Source organism: Ranitomeya imitator, chromosome 2 (genome assembly GCF_032444005.1).
Source record: "Ranitomeya imitator isolate aRanImi1 chromosome 2, aRanImi1.pri, whole genome shotgun sequence".
NCBI classification, from domain to species: Eukaryota; Metazoa; Chordata; class Amphibia; order Anura; family Dendrobatidae; genus Ranitomeya; species Ranitomeya imitator.
Window position 1 is genome coordinate 830207313 of NC_091283.1, and position 26462 is coordinate 830233774.

General features: G+C 46.7%; 1 protein-coding gene across 1 annotated transcript in view; it reads left to right on the plus strand.

Moving 5' to 3' along the window:
• The first annotated feature begins 13056 nt into the window (after positions 1–13056).
• The window catches only part of OGA (O-GlcNAcase), a 46486-nt gene continuing 33080 nt past the window's right edge, over positions 13057–26462 (plus strand). Inside the window, exons 1-7 of the mRNA XM_069754066.1 lie at positions 13057–13530; positions 21411–21462; positions 23143–23240; positions 24447–24577; positions 24880–25051; positions 25134–25232; positions 26039–26323. Of these exons, the coding sequence (XP_069610167.1) occupies positions 13359–13530; positions 21411–21462; positions 23143–23240; positions 24447–24577; positions 24880–25051; positions 25134–25232; positions 26039–26323 (1009 nt within the window). The 5' untranslated portion in view covers positions 13057–13358. The remainder of the gene's footprint in view (positions 13531–21410; positions 21463–23142; positions 23241–24446; positions 24578–24879; positions 25052–25133; positions 25233–26038; positions 26324–26462) is intronic.

Here is a 26462-nt window from a genome sequence, read left to right on the forward strand (position 1 = left end):
CATTGGGGACAGTGATGATAATGTGTGCAAAACTGTAAAGCGCTGCGGAATATGTTAGCGCTATATAAAAATTATTATTATATACAATTTATATATTGAACACAATGATAAAATTATATGCAGTGAGCTCCCTCTAGTGGTGATAATACAATTGTGACTAACTACATCCACCACTAGAGGGAGCACACTGTATACAATTTATATACGGAACTCAATGATAAAAATATATGCAGTGAGCTCCCTCTAGTGGTGACATTCAGAACTGTATGATTTAACTATGCAGAGGATTTGGAGCTTTATTGGGGGAATAATTCTACTTTAATTAAAATACATTCACAAATTTATCAGTCAGGATTTACTTTTAGACCACGCTGGATGTGATGCATTTATCAAAGGGTGCAGCGGGGCTACTAGGTGGCAACACTTTTCACCCATTGAGCAGCAATGTAACTTTAGACCTTTGTATCTGAGAATGTATGCAATGTGTAATAATAACCTCGGACGTTAGGATGATAGATGAGCATTAATAGAAATTCTATGCACATTATTTTGTTTTTGGAAAGTGCAATAATCTTCCAATAAGTGAGAATTTTGAGGGACACCCTTTGTGCTTTTTTTTATATGGTGGGTTGGTGGGGGGAAGGAAAAAGAATATTATAAAGAAAATTAAAAAAAAAATAAAGTATTTAATAGCATGCTCTAGGTATACAGAGATTATGTATTGGCTGCTTCGACCTCAGCCGGCGTATAGAAGCTGAGAAACACAATTAGCAATATCCTGCAGCTGGAACTGAGAAGAATCCCTCCAGCTTCTCCGCTGGCGCCAATGACTGGACATAAGAACCCGTCTCTCCGGAATGTCAAGTCTCCCAGCATGACAGTGATGGACTGAAAGTTTGTATTAATCCCATATTTCTACAAGACTCGGAGGAACGCTTCATCGGCGCGTTCTTCCTCGTGTTTCGTTGACTGGATGCCTGTTTCATCTTAATGATTGGGGAGGGAGGGGTTAAAAAGCACTGATTTCTACACTAGGGATTTGCGATGAACCTCACATATTGACGCATGAGCTGTGTATATAGGTAACTCACCCGCTGTATTCAGACGTGTCCGGTTTGGTAGCCGACTATAGCTGCTTTGCAATTCAGAAATGTATATTTTGTATAAAAATAAAAATCAAGACTGCTATGCACAGGACGCGCTCTCCGGGGCTTCTTATTTGGAATCAGTGACTTTTTCAGCTTTATTTACAGATTACGGACCACCCATAGTAAGAACACTTCGTCCGGGGCTGAGTCGACATGCGGCGGTCGCAATGATGTTGCGGTGGCTCAGTAGTGTGTCTGTATGCACTTCTAACATTGTATGAGTATGCTACCGACGAGACGACAAAGGGGGTCCTGGGGGTCCCCTTCCCAGTCCTGTGTAAGGAAGTGAAGGTGCCGCTCACATCCCCCCACAGATATGTGCTGCGATATAATGCATTGTACTGTTTTAAATATGATTTTATCTGTTTAGTAATTAACATGTTGGTCATAAAGTTAATAGTTGGGGCAAACCCAGAATGGGAGGGGACTTCCTGATAGTGAGCGAGTGAGAGTCCAGTGTTCAGTAGCGACAGACCTTAAGGTCTGACAGTTGGCAGCCTGACATGTTATAGTGTGTTGTGTGTGAAGAGGGGAAACCAACGGACATCAGATAATACATCCTAAGGACAAAAGAAACGTGAAGAGATATCTGGCAGATTGGATCTCAGGCCAGAAAGGCCACCTAAACGGTACAGGACTTAACCCAGGGGTGGTAGAAAGCCCACTTAAGGCTACTTTCACACATCAGGTTTTCGCCATCAGGCTCAATCCGGCTAATTTTGCCACCGAATCCGTTTTTTTCCCCATAGACTTGTATTAGTGCCGGATTGCTCTGGACGACCTTGCGTTTTGTCCGGTTTTCACCAGATCCGGCAAATCTGCTGTTTCAAGTTTCTGGAAAAAACGTCCATAGCAATGTTTTTTTGTCTCCGGCGCTTCCGGCTGTTTGCTAGAATGGAATCCTATAGGAGGCAGAAGGTGTCGGATCTGGAAAATGATGGATTCCGGCGCTGGATTCCGTTTTTTTTAGACTGAGCATGCTCCAAATTTTTTTAATCCAATTATCTGGATATGCTAGTCGGATCCGTCGTATCAGTTTTCCATAGTCTGCGCCGGATCCTTTTTTTCCAACATTCGCCAGATTGTGCCTGATGCAAAAAACCTGATGTGTCAAAGTAGCCCAAAGGAGATTAAATGTGAAGGGATTGTACCAGCAAGATGTTACCAGTTGTCTACAGTGCAAGGAAGCTCGAGAAGTGTCCATGTCTGCTCAAAGCAAGAAAAACCTTTTGTGAAGAAACGTGCCTATTATCTGACGTATAGGTTTTTTTATCAAGTTCATGCTCAGTAAAAATTAGTTTAATGTTGGACTTTGGTCTACCTCCATTCGTCCCCTAACATCTGGTCTTGGCCTGCCCAGTATAGCGGCACCATGCATTCTGCAGAGCCGTTTCGCCCCGGTCACAAGAGCACACGCAGCCAGGACCCCATTTTCATGTAGCCCGTTGGGACGTGAAACACGAGTACCTCTCCCAGAGCTAGCGCCCTGCGCCACGTTACCCCTGGATAAGGGAATCAGCGGCCTCTGGACAGTCTGGGATGGTGTCAGATGCACAGTCTGAGGAACGTAAGGTACAGTCTGAGGAACGTAAGGTACAGTCTGAGGAACATAAGGTACACTCTGAGGAACGTACGGTACAGTCTGAGGAACGTAAGGTACAGTCGAGATGATTTTGCATGGCTCTGCCAGTGATCCTCCTCAGGTTCCCCTTTGCAAATCGGAGCAGACACCGGTCCTAAGTCTTGGTTCATAAAATAATAATAATAGTAACGTACTATAATAATAATGAAGTACAGCAGAATTACCGTTTTTTTATGTTAATTTGAATCCCCTAAAAGCGAAAGAAGTAATCAAAAAAATCGCCTCTACAGAACATCAACTCATTCTGCCCAAGAAAAAACCTCACAAGATCTCACCTAACTTTATCAACGACAAAAAATATAAATAAAAGTCATAATGGGTCATTCAGGACCTGAACAGGCGGTAACGAATTACACCGTTCAACACAAGTTTTCTAACGTAGACTTGATTAAATCAGTTCTCCAGCTTTTAAAGGAAAGGTGCCATAAAAAAACATTTTTTAACAATTGATAAAAATGTAAAGTATTAATGTTTTATTTATTTATTATCATTTGTTTCTAATAATGTAAAAAGGTTTGGTATTTCCACTTTGAAACACTAGGGGGAGCAGCTACTGAAATTTGCCATGAAAACTTAGCGCACAACCAGCTCACATTACGACTGCAGTAAATGTGGGCGGGGTCTGGTCACATGTGTGTGATGTCACCCCCTCTCCTCCCCTTCTAGGCGTTTGTAAAAAGATGACAGAGGATGAAGTTTAGGATCACAGCGAGGAGACATTTTGTTGGTGACTGCCGGTGATACTGACAAGTAGACAATGTCACCAAGGACGGCCGCAGCGCTGATTTTGTTAGTTGGTGCTGTTCGCTGTATCATAAGCTGGAGTTAGATGCGCAGAGTGTATCACGAGCGCTATTAGATACGCTTTGAGTGACAGGCTGGGATTAGATACGGGGCTAAGTGTAGTTTATCACATGATGCCCCTGTAACGGGGACCAGGGCTGTAGTCGTCGCTTTCAATGGTGGCTGCTTCAGCGCCCCCTGGCCCTCCGCCACGTGCACACAATGTCCCAGCAGTAGCGCACCTTTTTGTTCGCTTTCCTGTCCATCTGGATCCTCCCTGATTCAATGGGGGTTTCTTTCTTGAGATTCCACATAAAGAGAGACAGAGTCAAGTTGCAACTTAAAACAAACGATTTTACTCAGTTCCTTTCTCGGCTCGTCCAGTTCACATTTAGGTACAGCACAAGATTCTTCACAAGACTTGACATTTTCTGTCCCTGTGCTGTCTGTTGTGAATTCTGTGGCAGAGCTCCCTCCTGTGGTCACAAGTGGTACTTCGGCTGATTCTCTCTGGGAGCTTCCGTTTGTGGAGGAAACTGGTACTGCGGCTTCTGAGTTTCCTCCCTCAGGTGATCTGGTGAGGTCGTTAGCTGCTTCTCTACTTAACTCCACCTGATGCTTTGATCCATGCTTCCTGTCAGTGTTCCAGTGTTGGACTTGTGTTTCTCTGGATCATTCCTGTGGCCTGCTGCTCTGCATAGCTAAGTGCTTCTTTGCTATTTGTTGCTATTTTTTCTGTCCAGCTTGTCTATTTGTTTTGCTGGAAGCTCTGGGACGCAAAGGGTGTACCTCCGTGCCGTTAGTTCGGTACGGAGGGTCTTTTTGCCCCTTTGCGTGGTTTTCTTTAGGGTTTTGTGTAGACCGCAAAGTTATCTTTCCTATCCTCGTTCTGTCTAGAATATCGGGCCTCACTTTGCTGAATCTATTTCATCCCTACGTTTGTCTTTTCATCTTACTCACAGTCATTATATGTGGGGGACTGCCTTTTCCTTTGGGGTAGTTCTCTGAGGCAAGGTAGGCTTATTTTTCTATCTTCAGGCTAGTTAGTTTCTCAGGCTGTGCCGAGTTGCATAGGGAGCGTTAGGCGCAATCCACGGCTGCCTCTAGTTGTGTTTGGAGAGGATCAGGGATTGCGGTCTGCAGAGTTTCCACATCTCAGAGCTCGTTCTGTTATTTTGGGTTATTGTCAGATCACTGTGTGTGCTCTGACCTCCATGTCCATTGTGATACTGAATTGCCTTTCATAACAGTCATAACAGTACAGGAAGCCAAAAGTACTAATGATTCTCAATAGAGGGAAAAAAGAAGTTCTGAGACCATTTTTTTTTCTCTGCACTGTGTTTTGCCTTTTTTTTCCCCTAGACATTTGGGTGGTTCAGTACACAGGTGTAGCGATCGACATTAAAGGTCTGTCTTCATGTCTCGGCAAGAGTACAAAAGATTCAAGACACTATTGATCAGAAATCTATGTTAGAACCGAGAATTCCTATTCCTGATTTGTTTTTTGGAGATAGAACTAAGTTTCTGAGTTTCAAAAATAATTGTAAGTTATTTCTGGCCTTGAAACCTCGTTCCTCTGGTGATCCAGTTCAACAGGTTTTGATTATTATTTCTTTTTTGCGTAGCGACCCTCAGGACTGGGCATTTTCTCTTGCGCCAGGAGATCCTGCATTAAGTAATATCAATGCGTTTTTCCTGGCGCTCGGATTGCTGTACGATGAGCCTAATTCAGTGGATCAGGCAGAAAAGAATTTGCTGGCTCTTTGTCAGGGTCAGGATGAGATAGAGGTATATTGCCAGAAATTTAGAAAATGGTCCGTGCTCACTCAATGGAATGAATCTGCGCTGGCAGCAATGTTCAGAAAGGGTCTCTCTGAAGCCCTTAAGGATGTCATGGTGGGATTTCCTATGCCTGCTGGTCTGAATGAGTCTATGTCTTTGGCTATTCAGATTGGTCGACGCTTGCGTGAGCGTAAATCTGTGCACCATTTGGCGGTATAACCTGAGCTTAAACCTGAGCCTATGCAGTGCGATAGGACTTTGACCAGAGTTGAACGGCAAGAACATAGACGTCTGAATGGTCTGTGTTTCTACTGTGGTGATTCCACTCATGCTATTTCTGATTGTCCTAAGCGCACTAAGCGGTCCGCTAGGTCTGCCGTCATTGGTACTGTACAGTCCAAATTCCTTCTGTCCATTACCTTGATATGCTCTTTGTCGTCGTATTCTGTCATGGCGTTTGTGGATTCAGGCGCTGCCCTGAATTTGATGGACTTGGAGTATGCTAGGCGTTGTGGGTTTCTCTTAGAGCCCTTGCAGTGTCCTATTCCATTGAGAGGAATTGATGCCACGCCTTTGGCCAAGAATAAGCCTCAATACTGGACCCAGCTGACCATGTGCATGGCTCCTGCACATCAGGAGGTTATTCGCTTTCTGGTGTTGCATAATCTGCATGATGTGGTCGTGTTGGGGTTGCCATGGCTACAAGCCCATAATCCAGTATTGGATTGGAAATCCATGTCGGTATCCAGCTGGGGTTGTCAGGGGGTACATGGTGATGTTCCATTTTTGTCAATTTCGTCATCCACCCCTTCTGAGGTTCCAGAGTTCTTGTCTGATTACCGGGATGTATTTGATGAGCCCAAGTCCGATGCCCTACCTCCGCATAGGGATTGTGATTGTGCTATCAATTTGATTCCTGGTGGTAAATTCCCAAAAGGTCGACTGTTTAATTTATCCGTGCCTGAGCACACCGCTATGCAGAGTTATGTGAAGGAATCCCTGGAGAAGGGGCATATTCGCCCGTCATCGTCGCCATTAGGAGCAGGGTTCTTTTTTGTAGCCAAAAATGATGGTTCGCTGAGACCTTGTATAGATTATCGCCTTCTTAATAAGATCACTGTTAAATTTCAGTACCCCTTGCCTTTGTTGTCTAATTTGTTTGCTCGGATTAAGGGGGCTAGTTGGTTCACCAAGATAGATCTTCGTGGTGCGTATAATCTGGTGCGAATCAGGCGAGGCGATGAATGGAAAACTGCATTTAATATGCCCGAGGGCCATTTTGAGTATCTAGTGATGCCATTCGGACTTGCCAACGCTCCATCAGTGTTTCAGTCCTTTATGCATGACATCTTCCGAGAGTACCTGGATAAATTCCTGATTGTGTACTTGGATGACATTTTGATCTTCTCGGATGATTGGGAGTTTCATGTGAAGCAGGTCAGAACGGTGTTTCAGGTCCTGCGTGCTAATTCTTTGTTTGTGAAGGGATCAAAGTGTCTCTTTGGTGTGCAGAAGGTTTCATTTTTGGGGTTCATCTTTTCCCCTTCTACTATCGAGATGGATCCTGTTAAGGTCCAAGCCATCCATGATTGGACTCAGCCGACATCTCTGAAAAGTCTGCAAAAGTTCCTGGGCTTTGCTAATTTTTATCGTCGCTTCATCTGCAATTTTTCTAGTATTGCCAAACCATTGACCGATTTGACCAAGAAGGGTGCTGATTTGGTCAATTGGTCTTCTGCTGCTGTGGAAGCTTTTCAAGAGTTGAAGCGTCGTTTTTCTTCTGCCCCTGTGTTGTGTCAACCAGATGTTTCTCTTCCGTTCCAGGTCGAGGTTGATGCTTCTGAGATTGGAGCAGGGGCGGTTTTGTCGCAGAGAGGTTCTGATTGTTCAGTGATGAAACCATGTGCTTTTTTTTCCAGGAAGTTTTCGCCTGCTGAGCGGAATTATGATGTGGGCAACCGAGAGTTGCTGGCCATGAAGTGGGCATTCGAGGAGTGGCGTCATTGGCTTGAAGGAGCTAAGCATCGCGTGGTGGTATTGACTGATCATAAGAACCTGACTTATCTCGAGTCTGCTAAGCGTTTGAATCCTAGACAGGCTCGTTGGTCGCTGTTTTTCGCCCGTTTTGACTTTGATTTCGTACCTTCCGGGCTCTAAAAATGTGAAGGCGGATGCCCTGTCTAGGAGTTTTGTGCCCGACTCTCCGGGTTTATCTGAGCCGGCGGGTATCCTCAAAGAGGGAGTAATTGTGTCTGCCATCTCCCCTGATTTGTGGCGGGTGCTGCAAAAATTTCAGGCTAATAAACCTGATCGTTGTCCAGCGGAGAAACTGTTTGTCCCGGATAGGTGGACAAATAAAGTGATCTCTGAGGTTCATTGTTCGGTGTTGGCTGGTCATCCTGGAATCTTTGGTACCAGAGAGTTAGTGGCTAGATCCTTTTGGTGGCCATCTCTGTCGCGGGATGTGCGTGCTTTTGTGCAGTCCTGTGGGATTTGTGCTTGGGCTAAGCCCTGCTGTTCTCGTGTCAGTGGGTTGCTTTTGCCCTTGCCGGTCCTGAAGAGGCCTTGGACACATATCTCTATGGATTTTATTTCTGATCTTCCCGTCTCTCAAAAAATGTCAGTCATTTGGGTGGTCTGTGATCGCTTTTCTAAGATGGTCCATCTGGTACCCTTGTCCAAGTTGCCTTCCTCCTCTGATTTGGTGCCGTTGTTCTTCCAGCATGTGGTTCGTTTACATGGCATTCCAGAGAATATCGTTTCTGACAGAGGTTCCCAGTTTGTTTCGAGGTTTTGGCGAGCCTTTTGTGGTAGGATGGGCATTGACTTGTCTTTTTCCTTGGCTTTTCATCCTCAGACTAATGGCCAGACCGAACGAACCAATCAGACCTTGGAAACCTATCTGAGATGCTTTGTTTCTGCCGATCAGGATGACTGGGTGTCCTTTTTGCCTTTGGCTGAGTTCGCCCTTAATAATCGGGCCAGCTCGGCTACCTTGGTTTCGCCATTTTTCTGCAATTCTGGGTTCCATCCTCGTTTCTCTTCAGGACAGGTTGAGTCTTCGGACTGTCCTGGTGTGGATACTGTGGTGGACAGGTTGCAGCAGATTTGGACTCATGTGGTGGACAATTTGACTTTGTCCCAGGAGAAGGCTCAACGTTTCGCTAATTGCAGACGCTGTGTGGGTCCCCGACTTCGTGTTGGGGATCTGGTTTGGTTATCTTCTCGTCATATTCCTATGAAGGTTTACTCTCCGAAGTTTAAACCTCGTTTCATTGGTCCTTATAGGATTTCTGAGGTTATTAATCCTGTGTCTTTTCGTCTGACCCTCCCAGATTCTTTTTTCATACATAACGTCTTCCATAGGTCATTGTTGCGGAGATACGTGGCACCTATGGTTCCATCTGTTGACCCTCCTGCCCCGGTTTTGGTGGAGGGGGAATTGGAGTATATTGTGGAGAAGATTTTGGATTCTCGTGTTTCAAGACGGAAACTCCAGTATCTGGTTAAATGGAAGGGTTATGCTCAGGAAGATAATTCCTGGGTTTTTGCCTCTGATGTCCATGCTCCCGATCTTGTTCGTGCCTTTCATGTGGCTCATCCTGGTCGGCCTGGGGGCTCTGGTGAGGGTTCGGTGACCCCTCCTCAAGGGGGGGGTACTGTTGTGAATTCTGTGGCAGAGCTCCCTCCTGTGGTCACAAGTGGTACTTCGGCTGATTCTCTCTGGGAGCTTCCGTTTGTGGAGGAAACTGGTACTGCTGCTTCTGAGTTTCCTCCCTCAGGTGATCTGGTGAGGTCGTTAGGTGCTTCTCTACTTAAAGGGAACCTGTCACCTGAATTTGGAGGGACTGGTTTTGGGTCATATGGGCGGAGTTTTCGGGTGTTTGATTTACCCTTTCCTTACCTGCTGGCTGCATGCTGGCTGCAATATTGGATTGAAGTTCATTCTCTGTCCTCCGTAGTACACACCTGCGCAAAGTAATCTTACCTTGCACAGGCGTGTACTATGGAGGACAGAGAATGAACTTCAATCCAATATTTCGGCCAGCATGCAGCCAGCAGGTAAGGAAAGGGTGAATCAAACACCCGAAAACTCCGCCCATATGACCCAAAACTGGTCCCGCCAAATTCAGGTGACAGGTTCCCTTTAACCCCACCTAATGCTTTGATTCATGCTTCCTGTCAATGTTCCAGTGTTGGACTTGTGTTTCTCTGGATCATTCCTGTGGCCTGCTGCTCTGCATAGCTAAGTGCTTCTTTGCTATTTGTTGCTATTTTTTCTGTCCAGCTTGTCTATTTGTTTTGCTGGAAGCTCTGGGACGCAAAGGGTGTACCTCCGTGCCGTTAGTTCGGTACGGAGGGTCTTTTTGCCCCTTTGCGTGGTTTTCTTTAGGGTTTTGTGTAGACCGCAAAGTTATCTTTCCTATCCTCGTTCTGTCTAGAATATCGGGCCTCACTTTGCTGAATCTATTTCATCCCTACGTTTGTCTTTTCATCTTACTCACAGTCATTATATGTGGGGGGCTGCCTTTTCCTTTGGGGTATTTCTCTGAGGCAAGGTAGGCTTATTTTTCTATCTTCAGGCTAGTTAGTTTCTCAGGCTGTGCCGAGTTGCATAGGGAGCGTTAGGCGCAATCCACGGCTGCCTCTAGTTGTGTTTGGAGAGGATCAGGGATTGCGGTCTGCAGAGTTTCCACATCTCAGAGCTCGTTCTGTTATTTTGGGTTATTGTCAGATCACTGTGTGTGCTCTGACCTCCATGTCCATTGTTATACTGAATTGCCTTTCATAACAGTCATAACAGCTGTCCCTCTCTTCTTCAGGAATATCCCCGGGTCGCACCGTTGTCCCCGGTACCGCAGCATTCTGTCTGACCAGTCTGACTAAGGCCGGGATCACACATGCGAGAAATACGTCCGAGTCTCGCATGGTAATACCCGGAATTGCCGCCGTCTCTCTGGAGCGGAGCGTGAGGCTGCATGCTCTGCTCCTGAGTGACGGCGGCAATGCCGGGTATTACCATGCGAGACTCGGACGTATTTCTCGCATGTGTGATCCCGGCCTAACTGTAGGAGTTCCCGATCCGTTCCGACCCAGGCATCTTCCTAAGTAGCGGATCACCATCACGACAAAGCAGTCGTTACTCCTAGGCCCTGGACAAGCTCGGCTACTTGTCTTGAAAAAACGTTACTTTGCTATCTTATACTATTGTGCCCTCCCCCAGTGGGTTAATCTGAACACTACAATTTCCCTACACAATTATATTTGACAGTCATATACAATATTGCAGCATTATACAGTTCACAGCATAACGTACTAAATATACCAGCTTGTCAGGGATGTAAATACACGGGCGAGTGCGCACAACTAGTCCTTGTACCCCCTTAACCCCTCCATCCTGGTATATGTCACACCATCCTGGAATATGGCCTCATTCTCGTATATGCCCCCTTCCTGGTTATTGGCCCCCTCCATCCCCATACTGGTACATTTTATTTATTCATTTATGTTACTCATTTATATAGCGCCATTAATTCCACAGCACTTTACAGACATTATTGACACTTTCCCCGATGGGGCTCACAATCTAGATTCCCTATCCGTATGTCTTTGGAATGTGGGAGGAAACCGGAGAACCCGGAGGAAACCCACGCAAACACGGGGAGAACATACAAACTCCTTGCAGATGTTGTCCTTGGTGGGATTTGAACCCAGGACCCCAACACTGCAAGGCTGCTGTGCTAACCACTGTGCCACCGTACAGTGCTAACGACTGAGCCATGTATGCCCCCCTTCTTAGTTATGGGCCTCCTCCATCCTGGTACATGGCCCCATCCTGGTACATGCCTCATTCCTGGTATATGGCCTATCCATTCTAGTATATGACCCCTCCATCCTGGCATATGGCCCTCCATCCTGGTCCCTTCATACTGGTATATGCCCCCATCTTGGTATATGCCCCCCATCCTGGTTATTCGCCCCATCCATCCTGGTATTTGCCCCCCTTCCTGGTTATTGGCCCCCTCCATCCTGATATATGCCTCCCTTCCTGGTTATTGGCCCCCTCCATCCTGGTATATGCCCCCTTCCTGGTTATTGGCCCCCTCCATCCTGGTATATGCCTCCCTTCCAGGTTATTGGCCCCCTCCATCCTGGTATATGCCTCCCTTCCAGGTTATTGGCCCCCTCCATCCTGGTATATGCCTCCCTTCCAGGTTATTGGCCCCCTCCATCCTGGTATATGCCTCCCTTCCAGGTTATTGGCCCCCTCCATCCTGGTATATGCCTCCCTTCCTGGTTATTGGCCCCCTCCATCCTGGTATATGCCTCCCTTCCAGGTTATTGGCCCCCTCCATCCTGGTATATGCCCCCCTTCCTGGTTATTGGCCCCCTCCTTCCTGGTTTATGGCCCCCATCCATTCAGTGCATAGAGAAAATAACCCAATAACCGCTTGAACTCACCTTCCCTGCGCTCCCACACAGGATTGTCTGATTTATAATAAAAGGATGAGGTTTTAGTTCAAGATTAAACACTTTGTCTCTGATTTATTAAAGCTTTTATGGCAGAATTCTTTGAAAAGCCGCAACATTGTCTTTGCTATTTTCTTCCAGCTCCGACGAACCTTACTGATGCCTGTGGCTCAGCACAACTCGTAATCAGTCACTATGACCCCCATGAATCAGCGGGGCCTTTATGTTAACTCCTTAGTGAACTAAAACAAAAATCTGACGTTACGAGGATTCTGAAATAGATTTTTTTGTGTGTTTTTTTTTTTTTACACATTGCACTTTATGTTGGTGGTAAATTTAGGCCGATCTGTGTAACATTTGTTGGTGAAAAGATCTGAAATGCGACAATTTTTTGGGCAGCTTTGAATGTCGACACAAGATTGTTGCACGGCGCACAAAAGGTTAAAAGATTCCCATTCCTTTTTGTTTCCTTTAAGTGGTTTTTCAATTCTAGCAGTGATTTTTCTTTTTTTTTTTTTTTCCCCCAAGGAAATTTGCAAAACTTTTTTTTCTCATCTTATTCTTTGTTAAAAGTGAGGTTGAGCTTCTCTATCAGTTGGAAACCCCCCAAAAGTGACAACAAAGAAAAGCTGCACCCCCCTCCCTCCAAAAAATATTCAAAACTGCAGTCGGGTAGTTTGTTAACCCTTCGGTGACTTTACACGTGAATCAAAAGGAATGGCATCAGACTGTGGCCGAGTAGAACAGTGTATCACATATATGTATATATATATATATATATATATATATATATTATCCTTTACATATAATGTATAGAGAAAAAATAGAAAAAGTAAAAAAACAAATGAGAGAGAGAAGTGACTGACATCCCCAACATTCTGTAACTTTCCAACTCTAGTCTCACTTATGACCTCTTTCATGGCCGCCATGTTTCCGGAGCCCCAGGCAGGCGGACCAAACCGCCCCACCCTGTCTATTTACCGCTCCCAAGCACTTTTGTTTAGATCTTTAAGCCACGCCTCTTTAACCCTTCCCCAGGCAGGATTCCTCCGTCCCCGCAGACCCGTCTCCTGCGGCAGAATGTTCTATTCCAGCCCGCAGACAGTTAACAGTCACACCGCCCTTCGACGCGAGGCCGCTGTGATTGGCTAAAGCAATGAAGACGTCGCGATGAGACCCCGCCCATTGACGTCACGCCGCAATGCCTGGCGCAGTCCTGCGCTTTAGGCGGCCCCGCCCTCTGACGGCACGTCGCAGAGTCGGGCGCATGCGCGAGATGAAGTAAACAGACTACGGGGTGCAGACGGTCGGCGGCCCGGTAATTCGTTATCGCTGTTGTGTGTTAGAGAAGAAAACCGAGAGTTCTGAACGGGAGAAAGAAGACTGATAACCGGCTGCAGAACCGCGGTGTTCACCCTGAGCGCTGTGTTTTTTTTTTTCTTTCTGCGTGTTGCTTTCCCCGTCTCTGAGGCGACTGGTTCCATCCAGTTCCTGCGCCTGCGCACTGTGTCCCTGGCAGGAAGCTTGACAGGATGGTGCAGAAAGACGGGCAAGCAGCGGCGGCCGCCAGCTCCGAACCGGACAAAGAGGCCAATCCCACCCCCCTGGTGCCCGACCTGGCGCCCCCCGTGCCCGCAGAGGAGGACACCGACACTGAGACCGAGACCTCCGCGGGCAGGAGGTTCCTGTGCGGCGTCGTGGAGGGTACGTGTCCCTGCGGGGAGTGTGGGAGGCCCCGTACAGCGGCTCAGAGTACAGGGGGCGCACTGGGAAGCGGCACACCTTGTGTCCGTGTAGCACTACAAGTGCCAGCATGCCCCGGTCTATGAGGGCAGCTGATCCTGCAGAGATGGGGAGGGGTGCTGGTTATTTACAGAACAGCTCAGGGTGACAGGACTCCCCTCCTCCGCTCATTGGTACGGTCCAGGACATTCAACCTCTCACCTGTGCCGGGACTACAAGTCCCAGCAAGCTATGTGTCAGTTCACAGCAGATTATTGGATTTATGTTTCTTAAAGGGTTGTCCAAGTCTGTTAAAGGGGCGTTTACATTTTCTAGCTGGCTGCAGGGAGACGATGTGCTCTTGAAGATTGACCTTTCGGGCCTGCAGCATGGCCGACCTGTGCGCTATTCCCCTCCACAGGCAGAGGCCACATCATCGGAGCGCAGGGGACTGAGGCCCGGGAGATCCGGCTTGAATCCGGCCACTTCTGATGGATTTTCAGAGGCGGCCATAGAGAACCTATAGAAATAAAAATCAGTCTATTGAGACTGGAGAAATATTATTATTTAGAGGTAAATTGCAGAGTTATTTGGTTTTCCAATTGGTCCACATTGACTATAATCAGGTGACCGCTGCATCCAGTCACTGGCCTCAGCTATGATGGTAGTCGGTGATTGACTGCAGAGGTCACTGCAGCCGATTATTAAGGGTTCCAATCTCTAAAAATTACATCATAGTTTCTCCATCCTCTGCACTGTGCAAATATTGTACTTCAGATATTCGCGTTTCTTAGTCTAGAACACCTCGTTGTAGTGGATGCTGCGTCCAGAATTGCGCTGCAGAGGGAAGGGCACCCGAGCCAGGAAGTTGCCGAATCAGATACCTGCCTCCCATACTTGCAGAAATACTATTAATATTATTATGCATTTTTATAGCGCCATTTATTCCTTGGTGCTTTACATGTGGAAAGGGGGCAAATGTAGACAAATACAATAAATGAGCAAAAAACAAGGCACTAACCGGTACATAAGGAGAGAGGACCCTGCCCGCGAGGGCTCCCAGTCTGCAGGGGATGGGTGAGGATGCACTAGGAGAGGGTAGAGCTGGTTCAGTAGGTTGAGGATCACTGTCGGAAGAGGTGAAATAAGACAACAAATTCGCTTGGGGGCCAATAGATCTCACTAAGGGTTAAATACGGACTTGTACGAGCCCCTACTGCAGCTCGCTATTCCATAGGAGGAATGTGTGGGTGCCATTGTGGTGTAATGTGCAGCTGTATGTGGCGGTACACAGATGGCCGCGTCCTACACACAGACGTGTGGGTGAGGGATTGTGCTGATGGGACACTACTGCACATGGAGAGATCTTCTAGTCCATGTGTGCAGGGGAGGCAGAAAGATCTACTCTAAGAAACCCCCAAATTATCCAGTGCGAGTCTGTGTCTGGAGTCTTGGGCCCCTTAATATCTGCATGTTCGTGGCAGCTGCTCCATCGCCTTCAGTATGTACGGCTCCTTGTAGACTTGTCATAGAGGCCAGAGTCATGATTGCCCCAGTACCTACTATGAAACCATACTTGGGACCCCCTGTGCTGCTCTGGGCGCATGTGAGCCCGGGCTGCAGTCAGTGATTGATTGCGGCTGATAAATCACGCTCAGTCGTCATACTGCCAGTCTGGAAGGCAGCGCCCGGCAGTGGTGTCTGTGCATTAGGGAAATATTGTGAAGCTGCTGCAGTATGTTTTGATGCAGCGAGGTCTGGAGACGTCAGAAACAATCACGCCCTGGATATGGTCATTTTTACACTTTTTTTTACTTTTCATCTTTTAGGATATATTTTGGAGATAGATATTGGGTTCGTTCCTTTTATCAGTACCATAAACAATAGCAATGCTGTTTGTTATGCCCAAAAATATTTAAAAGGGTAATTCAGTATCTAAAAAAAACTAAATAAATACACTGCTCCAAAAAATAAAGGTAACATTTAAACAACAGAATATAACTTCGAGTAAATCAAACTTCTGTGAAATCAAACTGTCCACTTAGGAAGCAACACTGATTGACAATAAATTTCACATGCTGTTGTGCAAATAGAATAGACAACAGATGGGGAATTTTTGGCAATTATCAAGACACACTCAATAAAGGAGTGGTTCTGCAGGTGGGGACCACAGACCACATCTCAGTACCAATGCTTTCTGGTTGATGTTTTGGTCACTTTTGAATGTTGGTTGTGCTTTCACACTCGTGGTAGCATGAGACGGACTCTACAACTCACACAAGTGGCTCACGTAGTGCAGCTCATCCAGGATGGCACATCAATGCGAGCTGTGGCAAGAAGGTTTGCTGTGTCTGTCAGCGTAGTGTCGAGAGGCTGGAGGCGCTACCAGGAGACGCTACCAGGAGACATGGATGGGGCCATAGGAGGGCAACAACCTGGCAGCAGGAACGCTACCTCAGCCTTTGTGCAAGGAGAAACAGGAGGAGCACTGCCAGAGCCCTGCAAAATGACCTCCAGCAGGCCACAAATGTGTATGTGTCTGCACAAACGGTTAGAAACCGACTCCATGATGTTGGTCTGAGTGCCAGACGTCCAGAGATGGGGGTTGTGCTCACAACCCAACACCGCGCAGGATGCTTGGCATTTGCCACAGAATACCAGGATTGGCAAATTCGCCACTGGCACACTGTGCTCTTCACAGATGAAAGCAGGTTCACACTGAAAGCATATGACAGACGTGACAGTCTGGAGACGCCGTGGAGAGCGATCTGCTGCCTGCAACACCCTTCAGCATGACCGGTTTGGCAGTGGGTCAGTAATGGTGTGGAGTGGCATTTCTTTGGAGGGCCGCACAGCCCTCCATGTGCTTGCCAGAGGTAGCCTGACTGCCATTAGGTACCGAGATGAGATCCTCAGACCCCTTGTGAGACAATATTCTGGTGCGGTTGGCCCTGGGTTCCTCCTAATGCAGGACAATGCCAGACCTCATGTGGCTGGAGTGTGTCAGCAGTTCCTGCAAGAAGAAGGCATTGAAGCTATGGACTGGCCCGCCCGTTCCCCAGACCTGAATCCGATTGAGCACATCTGGGACATCATGTCTCGCTCCATCCACCTACGTCACGTTGCACCACAGACTGTCCAGGAGTTGGCAGATGCTTTAGTCCAGGTCTGAGAGGAGATCCCTCAGGACACCATCCGCCTCCTCATCAGGACCATGCCCAAGCATTGTAGGGAGGTCATACAGGCACTTGGAGGCCACACGCACTAGTGAGCATCATTTCCTTGTCTTGAGGCATTTCTACTGAAGTTGGATCAGCCTGTAACTTCATTTTCCACTTTGATTTTGAGCATCATTCCAACTCCAGACCTCAGTGGGATATTATTTGTGATTTACGTTGATAATTTTTAGGTTTTATTGTTCTCAACACATTCCACTATATAATGAATAAAGATTTATAACTGGAATATTTCATTCAGTGATATCTAGGATGCGGGATTTTAGTGTTTCCTTTATTTTTTTGCGCAGTGTATATAATCTGCATACTTACAAAAACAGCAACACATCTGGCCAAAGGTTGTATGTGATACTTTAGTTTCGTTATTTATTATACTTTTATTATACAGCGCTATTATTCCACAGCGCTTTACAGACATCATCACTCCTGTCCCCATTGGGGCTCACAATCTACATTCCCTATCAGTATGTCTTTGGAGTGTGGGAAACCAATGCAAACACGGGGAGAACATACAATCTCCTTGCAGATGTTATCCTTGGTGGGATTTGGACCCAAGTGCTGCAAAGCAGCAGTGCTAACGACCGAGCCACCATAGAGTGCTAACGACTGAGCCACCGTGCTACCCATAAGTTCTGTTTTTTGCAGTGGAGCTGAGCTGTGAAACTCACCACATCCCATAGACAGATGTAGTGCTGCTTTTTGGAAGAAAGCAGCCAGATTTTTCAAATCCTGAGTAATTCCGATGATAGGTTATAACCTACGTATGGGATATGTAATGACTTCTAGACCGGTTGCTGAGGGGGATTGAGTGCTGAGATGTCCAACCCCATTGATCTTCTGAGCAGGCACACCGCCATTCCATTTAAACGGGAGAGTAGTAGTCAGGCCCCCCACTTTATATTGAAGTAATCTATGGCATAACGTCTTACTGGAATGACCCTTTAAAGTCCACGTAATAAGAGGTGAGCAGTTTTTACAAGTAGGAATCTGCCCGCGAGTTGCCATTCTTTGCATTACATGTTGTACACAGCACAGTGATCGAGGACTGGGCTTCTCTAGGTTTTGGTTCGTGTTGTATAATCTCCACTGCTGCTGGGTAATGCTACTGTGTATCAGCATTATATAGGTTAGCTTTCCAGGCAGAGCACTTCCATCAGGCATGAGAATATAATCCCACGGGGTTGGTAATCTCAGCCATTGATCCTGTGAAGCATTGACAAGTGAGTCCAATATGTATAATTGTTCCTCGCCGCTGAGGCCTTTGGCCATGATCCACAGTCCTGTCGCTCCTTCTCTGGCAATGATTGACACTAATAGATTTCAGGGACACATTACCGGAGGAGAGAAGCTGTCAGCGAGCAGCGGCTGCCACTGACGAGGTGCAGATATATTTTATAATTTGTGACTGGTTATCTCATGGATCTTTGTGTGCTTTTACTTAATGTAAAACTTACTCCTGATTTTGCAAGCTACAGGTTTTTTGTCCTCCACCAGACAGATGGCAGTATGGCATTAGCTAGGGGAGGCTCAGCATGTCTGACCGAGCAATGGGGTGAGAGGCTCAGCCTGTCTGACCGAGCAGTGGGGTGGGAGGCTCAGCATGTATGGCCAAGCAATGGGGTGGGAGGCTCAGCATGTCTGACCGAGCAATGGGGTGAGAGGCTCAGCATGTCTGACCGAGCAGTGGGGTGGGAGGCTCAGCATGTCTGACCGAGCAGTGGGTTGGGAGGCTCAGCCTGTCTAACCGAGCAGTGGGGTGGGAGGCTCAGCGTGTCTGACCGAGCAATGGGGTGGGAGGCTCAGCGTGTCTGACCGAGCAATGGGGTGGGAGGCTCAGCGTGTCTGACCGAGCAATGGGGTGGGAGGCTCAGCGTGTCTGACCGAGCAGTGGGGTGGGAGGCTCAGCCTGTCTGACCGAGCAGTGGGTTGGGAGGCTCAGCCTGTCTAACCGAGCAGTGGGGTGGGAGGCTCAGCGTGTCTGACCGAGCAATGGGGTGGGAGGCTCAGCGTGTCTGACCGAGCAATGGGGTGGGAGGCTCAGCCTGTCTGACCGAGCAATGGGGTGGGAGGCTCAGCCTGTCTGACCGAGCAATGGGGTGGGAGGCTCAGCGTGTCTGACCGAGCAATGGGGTGGGAGGCTCAGCCTGTCTGACCGAGCAATGGGAATAGGCTTCTGCTGCAGCAAGTTACATTACAGCCAGCAATAAATCTGAGCTAAACTTTGAGAGAGGGGAAGGAATAACTGGTCCTTTCCTGCAGAATAAACATATATATAATTAGTTTATACCGATCAGTCGTTTTTCTTGAAGGTGGGGGTCTTCCCCCCCCCCTCCTCCAAAATTGGCTAAATAGGCCCAATCATTCTCCATTTGGTTGTGCTTCCATTGACTCCATGTTACAGGAGTAGATGCATATTTTTCAGGAGGGCCTAAGTGGATGTGAAGTAAACTTATCTCTTCTACGCTATATACACATTTAGCTCAAAAATGGACCTACAGAGCTGTTGTCAATAATAGACCAAAGTGTGGATTTTCCCCGTTGAGTTTAAAGTGAAGCCAGAATTTGCAGCAAACCCCCATTGTGTTGATGTTGCTGCAGAATACCCACGGATCTGCAGCAAAACGCGCTAGTGCACAAGAACCCTCTGTTTAACAAAAATCGCCATACGCACCTCCCCTGGCACTCCAGTATTAGTGCTGAGGTGGTCTTCCACCATTTTCTCTACACCCGGCCTTTAGCTGTCTTTCCTCTCCCCGAGACCTCCACTGAAAGCAGCAGCTGCATATGACGGCACAACATCGCCGGAGGTCGCGGACAGCACAGAATCCAATGGGGGCCAAAGATAACATCACCATAATAAACTCATTCCCAAAAATCTGCATGATTTTGTTCTTTTTCTTCCCCCTTGGCTTTCTCCAGATTTTCGCAGAATATCCAGTTTGTGTGACCATTCCCTGCTGGTGAGGATCCTTTATAAATCCCCCCCCCCCCACTTTAAGATATAAAATATTCAAATATATAAGGGGTATTTTACTTTGGCCATTATTAATCCTCCACCCTCCACAGCCAATTGAATGTGCGGAGAGGGACCACTTTAGTAATTTACCCCAGTATAGACTGGAATGAGTCCATAGTGGTCCTGGAGTTTCATTCTGCTGGGACCATACTGCTGATGCATGGCCGTAGTCTGTGCCCCTGGTCCTGCTGAATAACCAGGCAGATTTTGCGTTCAGGCACCTGGTAAATCTGAGAGACCCCCGCTGTCGTCACTTTAGGCCTGATTATAAGGCAGGATGGACCGTATTAGACTTATATTTCGGGAGGTGCTCTTTAATCCCCCGTCTGCTGTCTGTCTGAGAAACCTTTGTATTGCGGATGATGGGAGATAATTACACTGGTGAATCTTGGCAGCTGAATGGTGACTTGCGTTGTTGGCAGCTGGTGCGCCCCCTTTCTGAGTGGTGTTGGCTGCCCCCGGGGCATTCCTGCTACGGATTAACATTCCTGTAGTTGTAGGGGTTTATTATTTATTTTTTAGGTCGTTTTTTTTCAGTGGTTAACAATAGATATAATGATTACAGTAACTGCTGGATGGCTGCACAGTTCTCCATGCGTGGTGTCATGGTGGAGGGAATGGGTGGAGAAGCCAGGGGCAAAAAAAGATTATATATTTATACACAATATATACATTCTTTCCAATAGCACCTGCCCATCGGACGAAGTCACAGAACGCAAAAAAGACCCCTTATTTTAATTTTATTTTTTTTATATAGGACTGTGGAGCTCGATTTTGATGCATATGCCTCCATGTCACTTTTTCAGTGCAGCAGACTTCCTTGTCTTGTATAAGGGCTACAGCAAAAAAAAAAAAAACACCTTAACCCTGCTGTTCTGTTTGGTCTGGGGAGACCGATTTTGAACTTTTGTATTTTTTGGGGTGTTCAAGATGTGGTTCTGAAACTTGTGGTTGATTGACTTAAATGAGGATGGGTCGGTCGGCCACGGGTTTCAGAGCCGCATCTTGAATATTTTAAAGAATATTGAAGTTCAAGGTCGGTCGTTTTTGACCAACAGAACAGCAGGGTTAAACATTAGGTCTGTATTGAGGCCGAATTCATGCATTATAAGCTTTTATATCTGGTGATTAGTGTCTGAACACCATTTTTAGCAAATTACAATAATTAATGACCCCTTCGTTGAATATTGGGCATAGCCAGGTGCAGAGACCGCTGTCCACCAGCTGCCATCGCCATGTGTATGTCCAAGAGAGGACATGGCGTTCATATAAATAGGCGACCATATAGTACAACACAAAGATGCGCTGCAGCAGCTCTGGCTAAATATATGGATAGGGAGGTACAGTATGGTTTTGTGTATACCGGAAAGAAGCGTTCTAAGCCTTTTCCATGTCTTCTTTGCAGATTAATGAGGGTCTGGCTAAATGGAATAGGGTCAGTTTCAGAATTCAGTAGGCGGCCTTGCCCCTATAAGTTTTCCGAATTGTCTCTTTGCTTGTGGACCCCCCTGCACAGAAGGTCTCCTTCATGAGGCAATTTGTGAAACCTTTGTGGCATCTTTTGTAGTTGAGTGGATTTCTTTTAATTCAGCTGGTTTTTAATCTTGCAGGTTTCTATGGGCGGCCATGGACAATGGAACAAAGAAAAGAGCTGTTCAGAAGGTGGGTGACCATAGCCAGCAGTCTGCCCCTAGCCTGCATCCGTATTAGTGTAGCCAAGCCTGCAGCCTAACTCACCCCGATCTGGCTCCTGACACCCTACAGAGCGTCACAGATCCCCGTGATCCAACATAATGACTCGTTCTTGAACAAGTTTTTTCTTAGCGATTGCAGAGAGCAGTCACGAAGCAAGGAGGGTTCTCAGGTGTAGGACACTTCTGCAGCGGGAGGTGATCGGCGCTGATGACATTACGTCTACTCGCACCTGCCAGGAAGCATTCATGATCGTCAGACATCGTGCACTTCTCCTTTTTGTTAGAGTTGGTCCGGATAAGTTACTAATAATAAAATCTCTGTGGCTGATTAATAATTTAAGTCATTATTCGTGTATGCCCAAGTGATAATTTGCAGCTAGACTGCACAATAAAATAAACTCCCATGTTTTGATTTTTTTTTTTTTTTTGTGATTTCAACCAATCTTGAAGGGGTTGTTTGGTCTTGCGATGAAAGTCTGCAGTCCCTCTATGTGACTGCAGACTTGTGAATTCTCACAGCGCACATCACACGCTGTCAGGATGCTATATGGTCGCTACTGAAACTGGGCGGTATGCAATTTACAAGCTTCCAGCCTCATTCCTACTAGATGGCAAGTGACTAGTGATGAGCGAGTATACTCGTTGCTCTGGTTTTCCCAAGCATGCTCTAGTGATCTCCGAGTATTTGGATGTGCTCAGGTATGTAGTTTTCGTCACCTCAGCTGCATGATTTACGGCTGCTAGACAGGCTGAATGCATATAAATAATCTTTATTTTTATATAGCGCTGGCATATTCCGCAGCGCTTTACAGTTTACACACATTATCATCGCTGTCCCTGAAGGGGCTCACAATCTAAATTCCCTATGAGTATGTCTTTCGAAAGTGGGAGGAAACCCACGCAAACACGGGGAGAACATACAAACGCCTTGCAGATGTTCTCCTTGGTGGGATTTGAACTCAGGACTCCAGCCTCAAGGCCGCAGCGCTAACCACTTAACCACCGTGCTGCCCCATGGCTGTTTGTTAGGGAATTCCCACATGTATTCAGGCTGTCCAGCAGCCATAAATCATGCAGCTGAGGCTACAAAAACTACGAGTCTTGTGGCCCCCAGTCTAGGCAGCGACTGCGGGTTAGGATTCAGGTGTCTGCATTCACAAAAAGTGACTGCAGACTTTCACGACAGTAGGGAACAGTATGTGAAGTCATTGGTGACTGCACAATAAGGAGTGCATTTAACGCCACATTTACAGGTCATTAATCTATCGCGAAGGTTCTCACATTTGATAAAACGTCAGACACCTGTCAGGTGTGTTGGTCGATGGACGGTCTGGGTGCTGAGACTTCCACCGTTTGCTGAAATGATGGAGCATAAGTGTTCTGTTTGGTTCTTCTTAGAAATTAGCTTGCAGGAAACTGTGATTCTGTGCCCCCCTAACTACTCTTCTCTGAGGAGGGCACAGCAGACCCTTCGTTTCAGTCTAGTCAGAGCGGCTCGGGCTCCTAGCACATAAGAACTTTTTATGTTACTATGAAGTGTCAAGAAATGTTGTAAAACAGTTATCGCTCTTTAAATCCTCATCTAAGCATTCCCTTCCTTGCCCAGGACTGCTTGCTAAGCTTGTAATATGTGTGTTCTCTCCCATAGACTTCAGAATTGGAGTCTGAACACGTACTTGTACGCGCCGAAAGATGACTATAAGCATCGGATGTTCTGGAGAGAGATGTACTCGGTGGAAGAAGCGGGTAACTATTCCATCTCATAATTTATTGGGGGTGCACTTGTTCAGCGATCCCTGCAGATTTCCTCTCATACTTATGTAATCTAGCGGTGACTTATATTACTGGTACAGCCCGCAACTCTGTCCTTCATCCCAGTTCTATCTAGTCTGTAGTGGTTTTTCCATAAATTGACAGCAAGGGCCGCCCCAGACTGGGGCAAGCTGGGGTCTATTAGGCTTTCCAGCTGATTGTTGTGCTCACAGATTCCTATAGGTGGTGACACATAGGACAGAGCTGTATACATTTCCCTGCGTTCTTGTATTGCATGCTCTCCCACATTACTAATGATTTCCAGGCTGCACGTCTTGGGATTTAGACTCCACATCTAGTCATGCTCACATACAGAGGAATTGTAGATTGCAGTAATCCGTTGCACATAGGCTTAATCTGCATCTGCAAGTCGTGAAACTTCAAGCACAAGAGAAAGGAGCCATGAATCACGTCCGGGCTTCCTTGTCTTCTGCCTGTTGTTCCACTTGAACCAAAACATGGTCAGACCTGTTATTCTGCTATTTATTAACGTCATTAAGTCACGAGTTCACCTTTGTACAGTATATACCAAATGGCCTTGTAAATAAAGCATTATTTATTTTATGTACTAAACTCCAGAGCTGCACCCACAATTCTGTTGGTTGCTTAGGCTACTTTCACACATCAGGTTTTTTGTATCAGGCACAATCCGGCGAATGTTGGAAAAAAACGGATGCGGCGCAGATTGTGAAAAACTGATGTGATGGATCCGTTTTTTTCTACGGATCCGACTAGCATATCCAGATAATTGGATTAAAAAAAAACTTTGGAGCATGCTCAGTTTTAAAACACGGAATCCGGCGCCGGAATCCATCATTTTCCGGATCCGGCTCCCATAGGCTTCCATTTTAGCAAACAGTCTGAAGCGCCTGATCCGGCGCTTCAGGCTTTTTCGCCGGTGACATAAAACGTTGCTATGGACGTTTTTTTTCCAGAAACCGGAAACGGTAGATTTGCCGGATCCAGTGAAAACCGGACAAAACGCAAGGTCATCCAGCACTAATACAAGTCTGTGGGGAAAAAAAACCATCCGACGGCAACATTCGCCGGATCCGGTTTTTTAAAAATTCTTTTTTATTTTCTCGCTGTTTCTTAGTGCTCATTTTAACCAGCTCGTATAATACCTTTCTGTTTTCTCAGATCAGCTCATGACCTTGATCGCCGCCGCCAAGGAATTTGGAATTGAGTTTGTCTACGCCATCTCTCCCGGGCTCGATATAACTTTTTCTAACCAAAAGGAAGTGTCCACGCTGAAGCGCAAGTTAGATCAGGTCGGTAAATGATACATTTTCCAGTACTTCCAATTTTCTAGTACACAATGATATGACTGGTGATTCTCCCCTGGGGTCGCAGCATGACTCGTGGCTTTGAAGCTCTGTCGCTCCACTCCCAAGAGAATAATTATTTTTGCTTTGGGTGGGGGGGGGGGGGGAGGGAATTCTTCATCCATCATCTGAGCGTGTATATGATGGTTGTTCCTGTAGATATACTGTCGGCTGAGTTGCTGTTCTGCTCCTTATTGGTATTGAGGGTCTCCTGATTGTGTGCTTTCTCCACTTTTTTTCATTCCCAGGTCACTCAGTTTGGATGCAAATCATTTGCTCTTCTGTTTGATGACATCGACCACAACATGTGCCCAGCAGATAAGGAGGTCTTCAGCTCTTTCGCCCATGCACAAGTATCGATAACTAATGAAATTTTTCAGTATTTAGGTGAACCGGAAACTTTTTTATTTTGTCCTACTGGTAAGTAACGTTTTATAGTGGTTGCCAAAGCGACACCTTGTGTGAAATTACATTGCCTCATGACCAGAGGTTGTTTTTATAGAATACTGTGGGACGTTCTGTTATCCAAATGTTGCTCAGTCGCCCTATCTGAAAACAGTGGGTGAAAAACTGCTCCCTGGCATAGAGGTCCTTTGGACAGGTAATTAACTGTCATTTTTCTTTGGTCAGTCTTTACAACTGGTGATCTAAGCTAACACATTTCTTGCGCCAAGATATGGGGGTTAATATGCAGGTTCATAGCGTTCTGAATCTGCCTGGTGCCCACACTGAGAGCCCCGCAGGAAATTAACTTTATTCCTCCTGGCAGCCTCTGACTTTTAGTTATAGGGGTGGGACGGTGTGGGTTCAGTCAACGCTCACTCAGTCCATAGCGATTGACTGATGGTACAGCTCCACGTTAGAGCCCACTATCAGTCAGTGTCGGGGTGCGGTTGCAAACTATGCTTTCTATCATACTCATTTTCACCTGACTCCCTTAGGGTAGGTGCGCACGATCAGGAATTGGCAGTGCTTTGGACGCAGCGCATACCTGCTCTGTCCAAAGCGCTGCCAGCTATTGAATGTAGGTAAATCCACATGTGATCACTGAACCGTGTGGATTCACTGTGTCCCATTAAGTTGTACGGGTGACTTTCATCTTGCGGAGACATGCGTCGATAAATGGACATGCTGCGGTCTGGAGAGACGCGCCGCATGCGCAGGTGAGCTGCGGGCATATGTGCCCGCATAGTGGGCATGGGATTTCTTGAAATCCTATCCACTTTGCTGCAACATCTGGACGCTGCGGGTTGGATGCTGCTCAAGTATGCAGCGTCAATCCCGCAGCAACTCCGGATTGTGGACACATACCCTTACTGATTTTTGGAGCTTTTACCAGGGTAAACACCATCTATCCGCCTTAAATGTGTTGTGTATAAAGCCTAAGACGTTTTCTGTTTCTTTCAGGCCCCAAGGTTGTTTCTAAAGACATTCCCGTGGAAACCATAGAAGAAGTTTCCAAAATTCTCAAGAGGTCCCCCGTGATCTGGGACAACATCCACGCTAACGATTATGATCAGAAAAGACTGTTCCTTGGGCCCTACAAGGGCCGCTCCACCGAACTTATTCCACGGCTCCAGGGAGTTTTAACCAATCCGAACTGTGAATTTGAGTCCAACTACATCGCAATCCACTCGTTGGCGACCTGGTATAAATCCAACATGAACGGAGTGAGGAAAGATGTCGTCATGCGTAAGTATAGGGCTTTATCATGACAGAAGTGTGGTCAGATAATGGAACAGTCCAGGAATAGCCCAGCCGAATCACGCTGCTCTGAACTTACATGTTTTGCCTCTATATTGTATTTTTTGTTTTAGGACTTTGGTGTGAA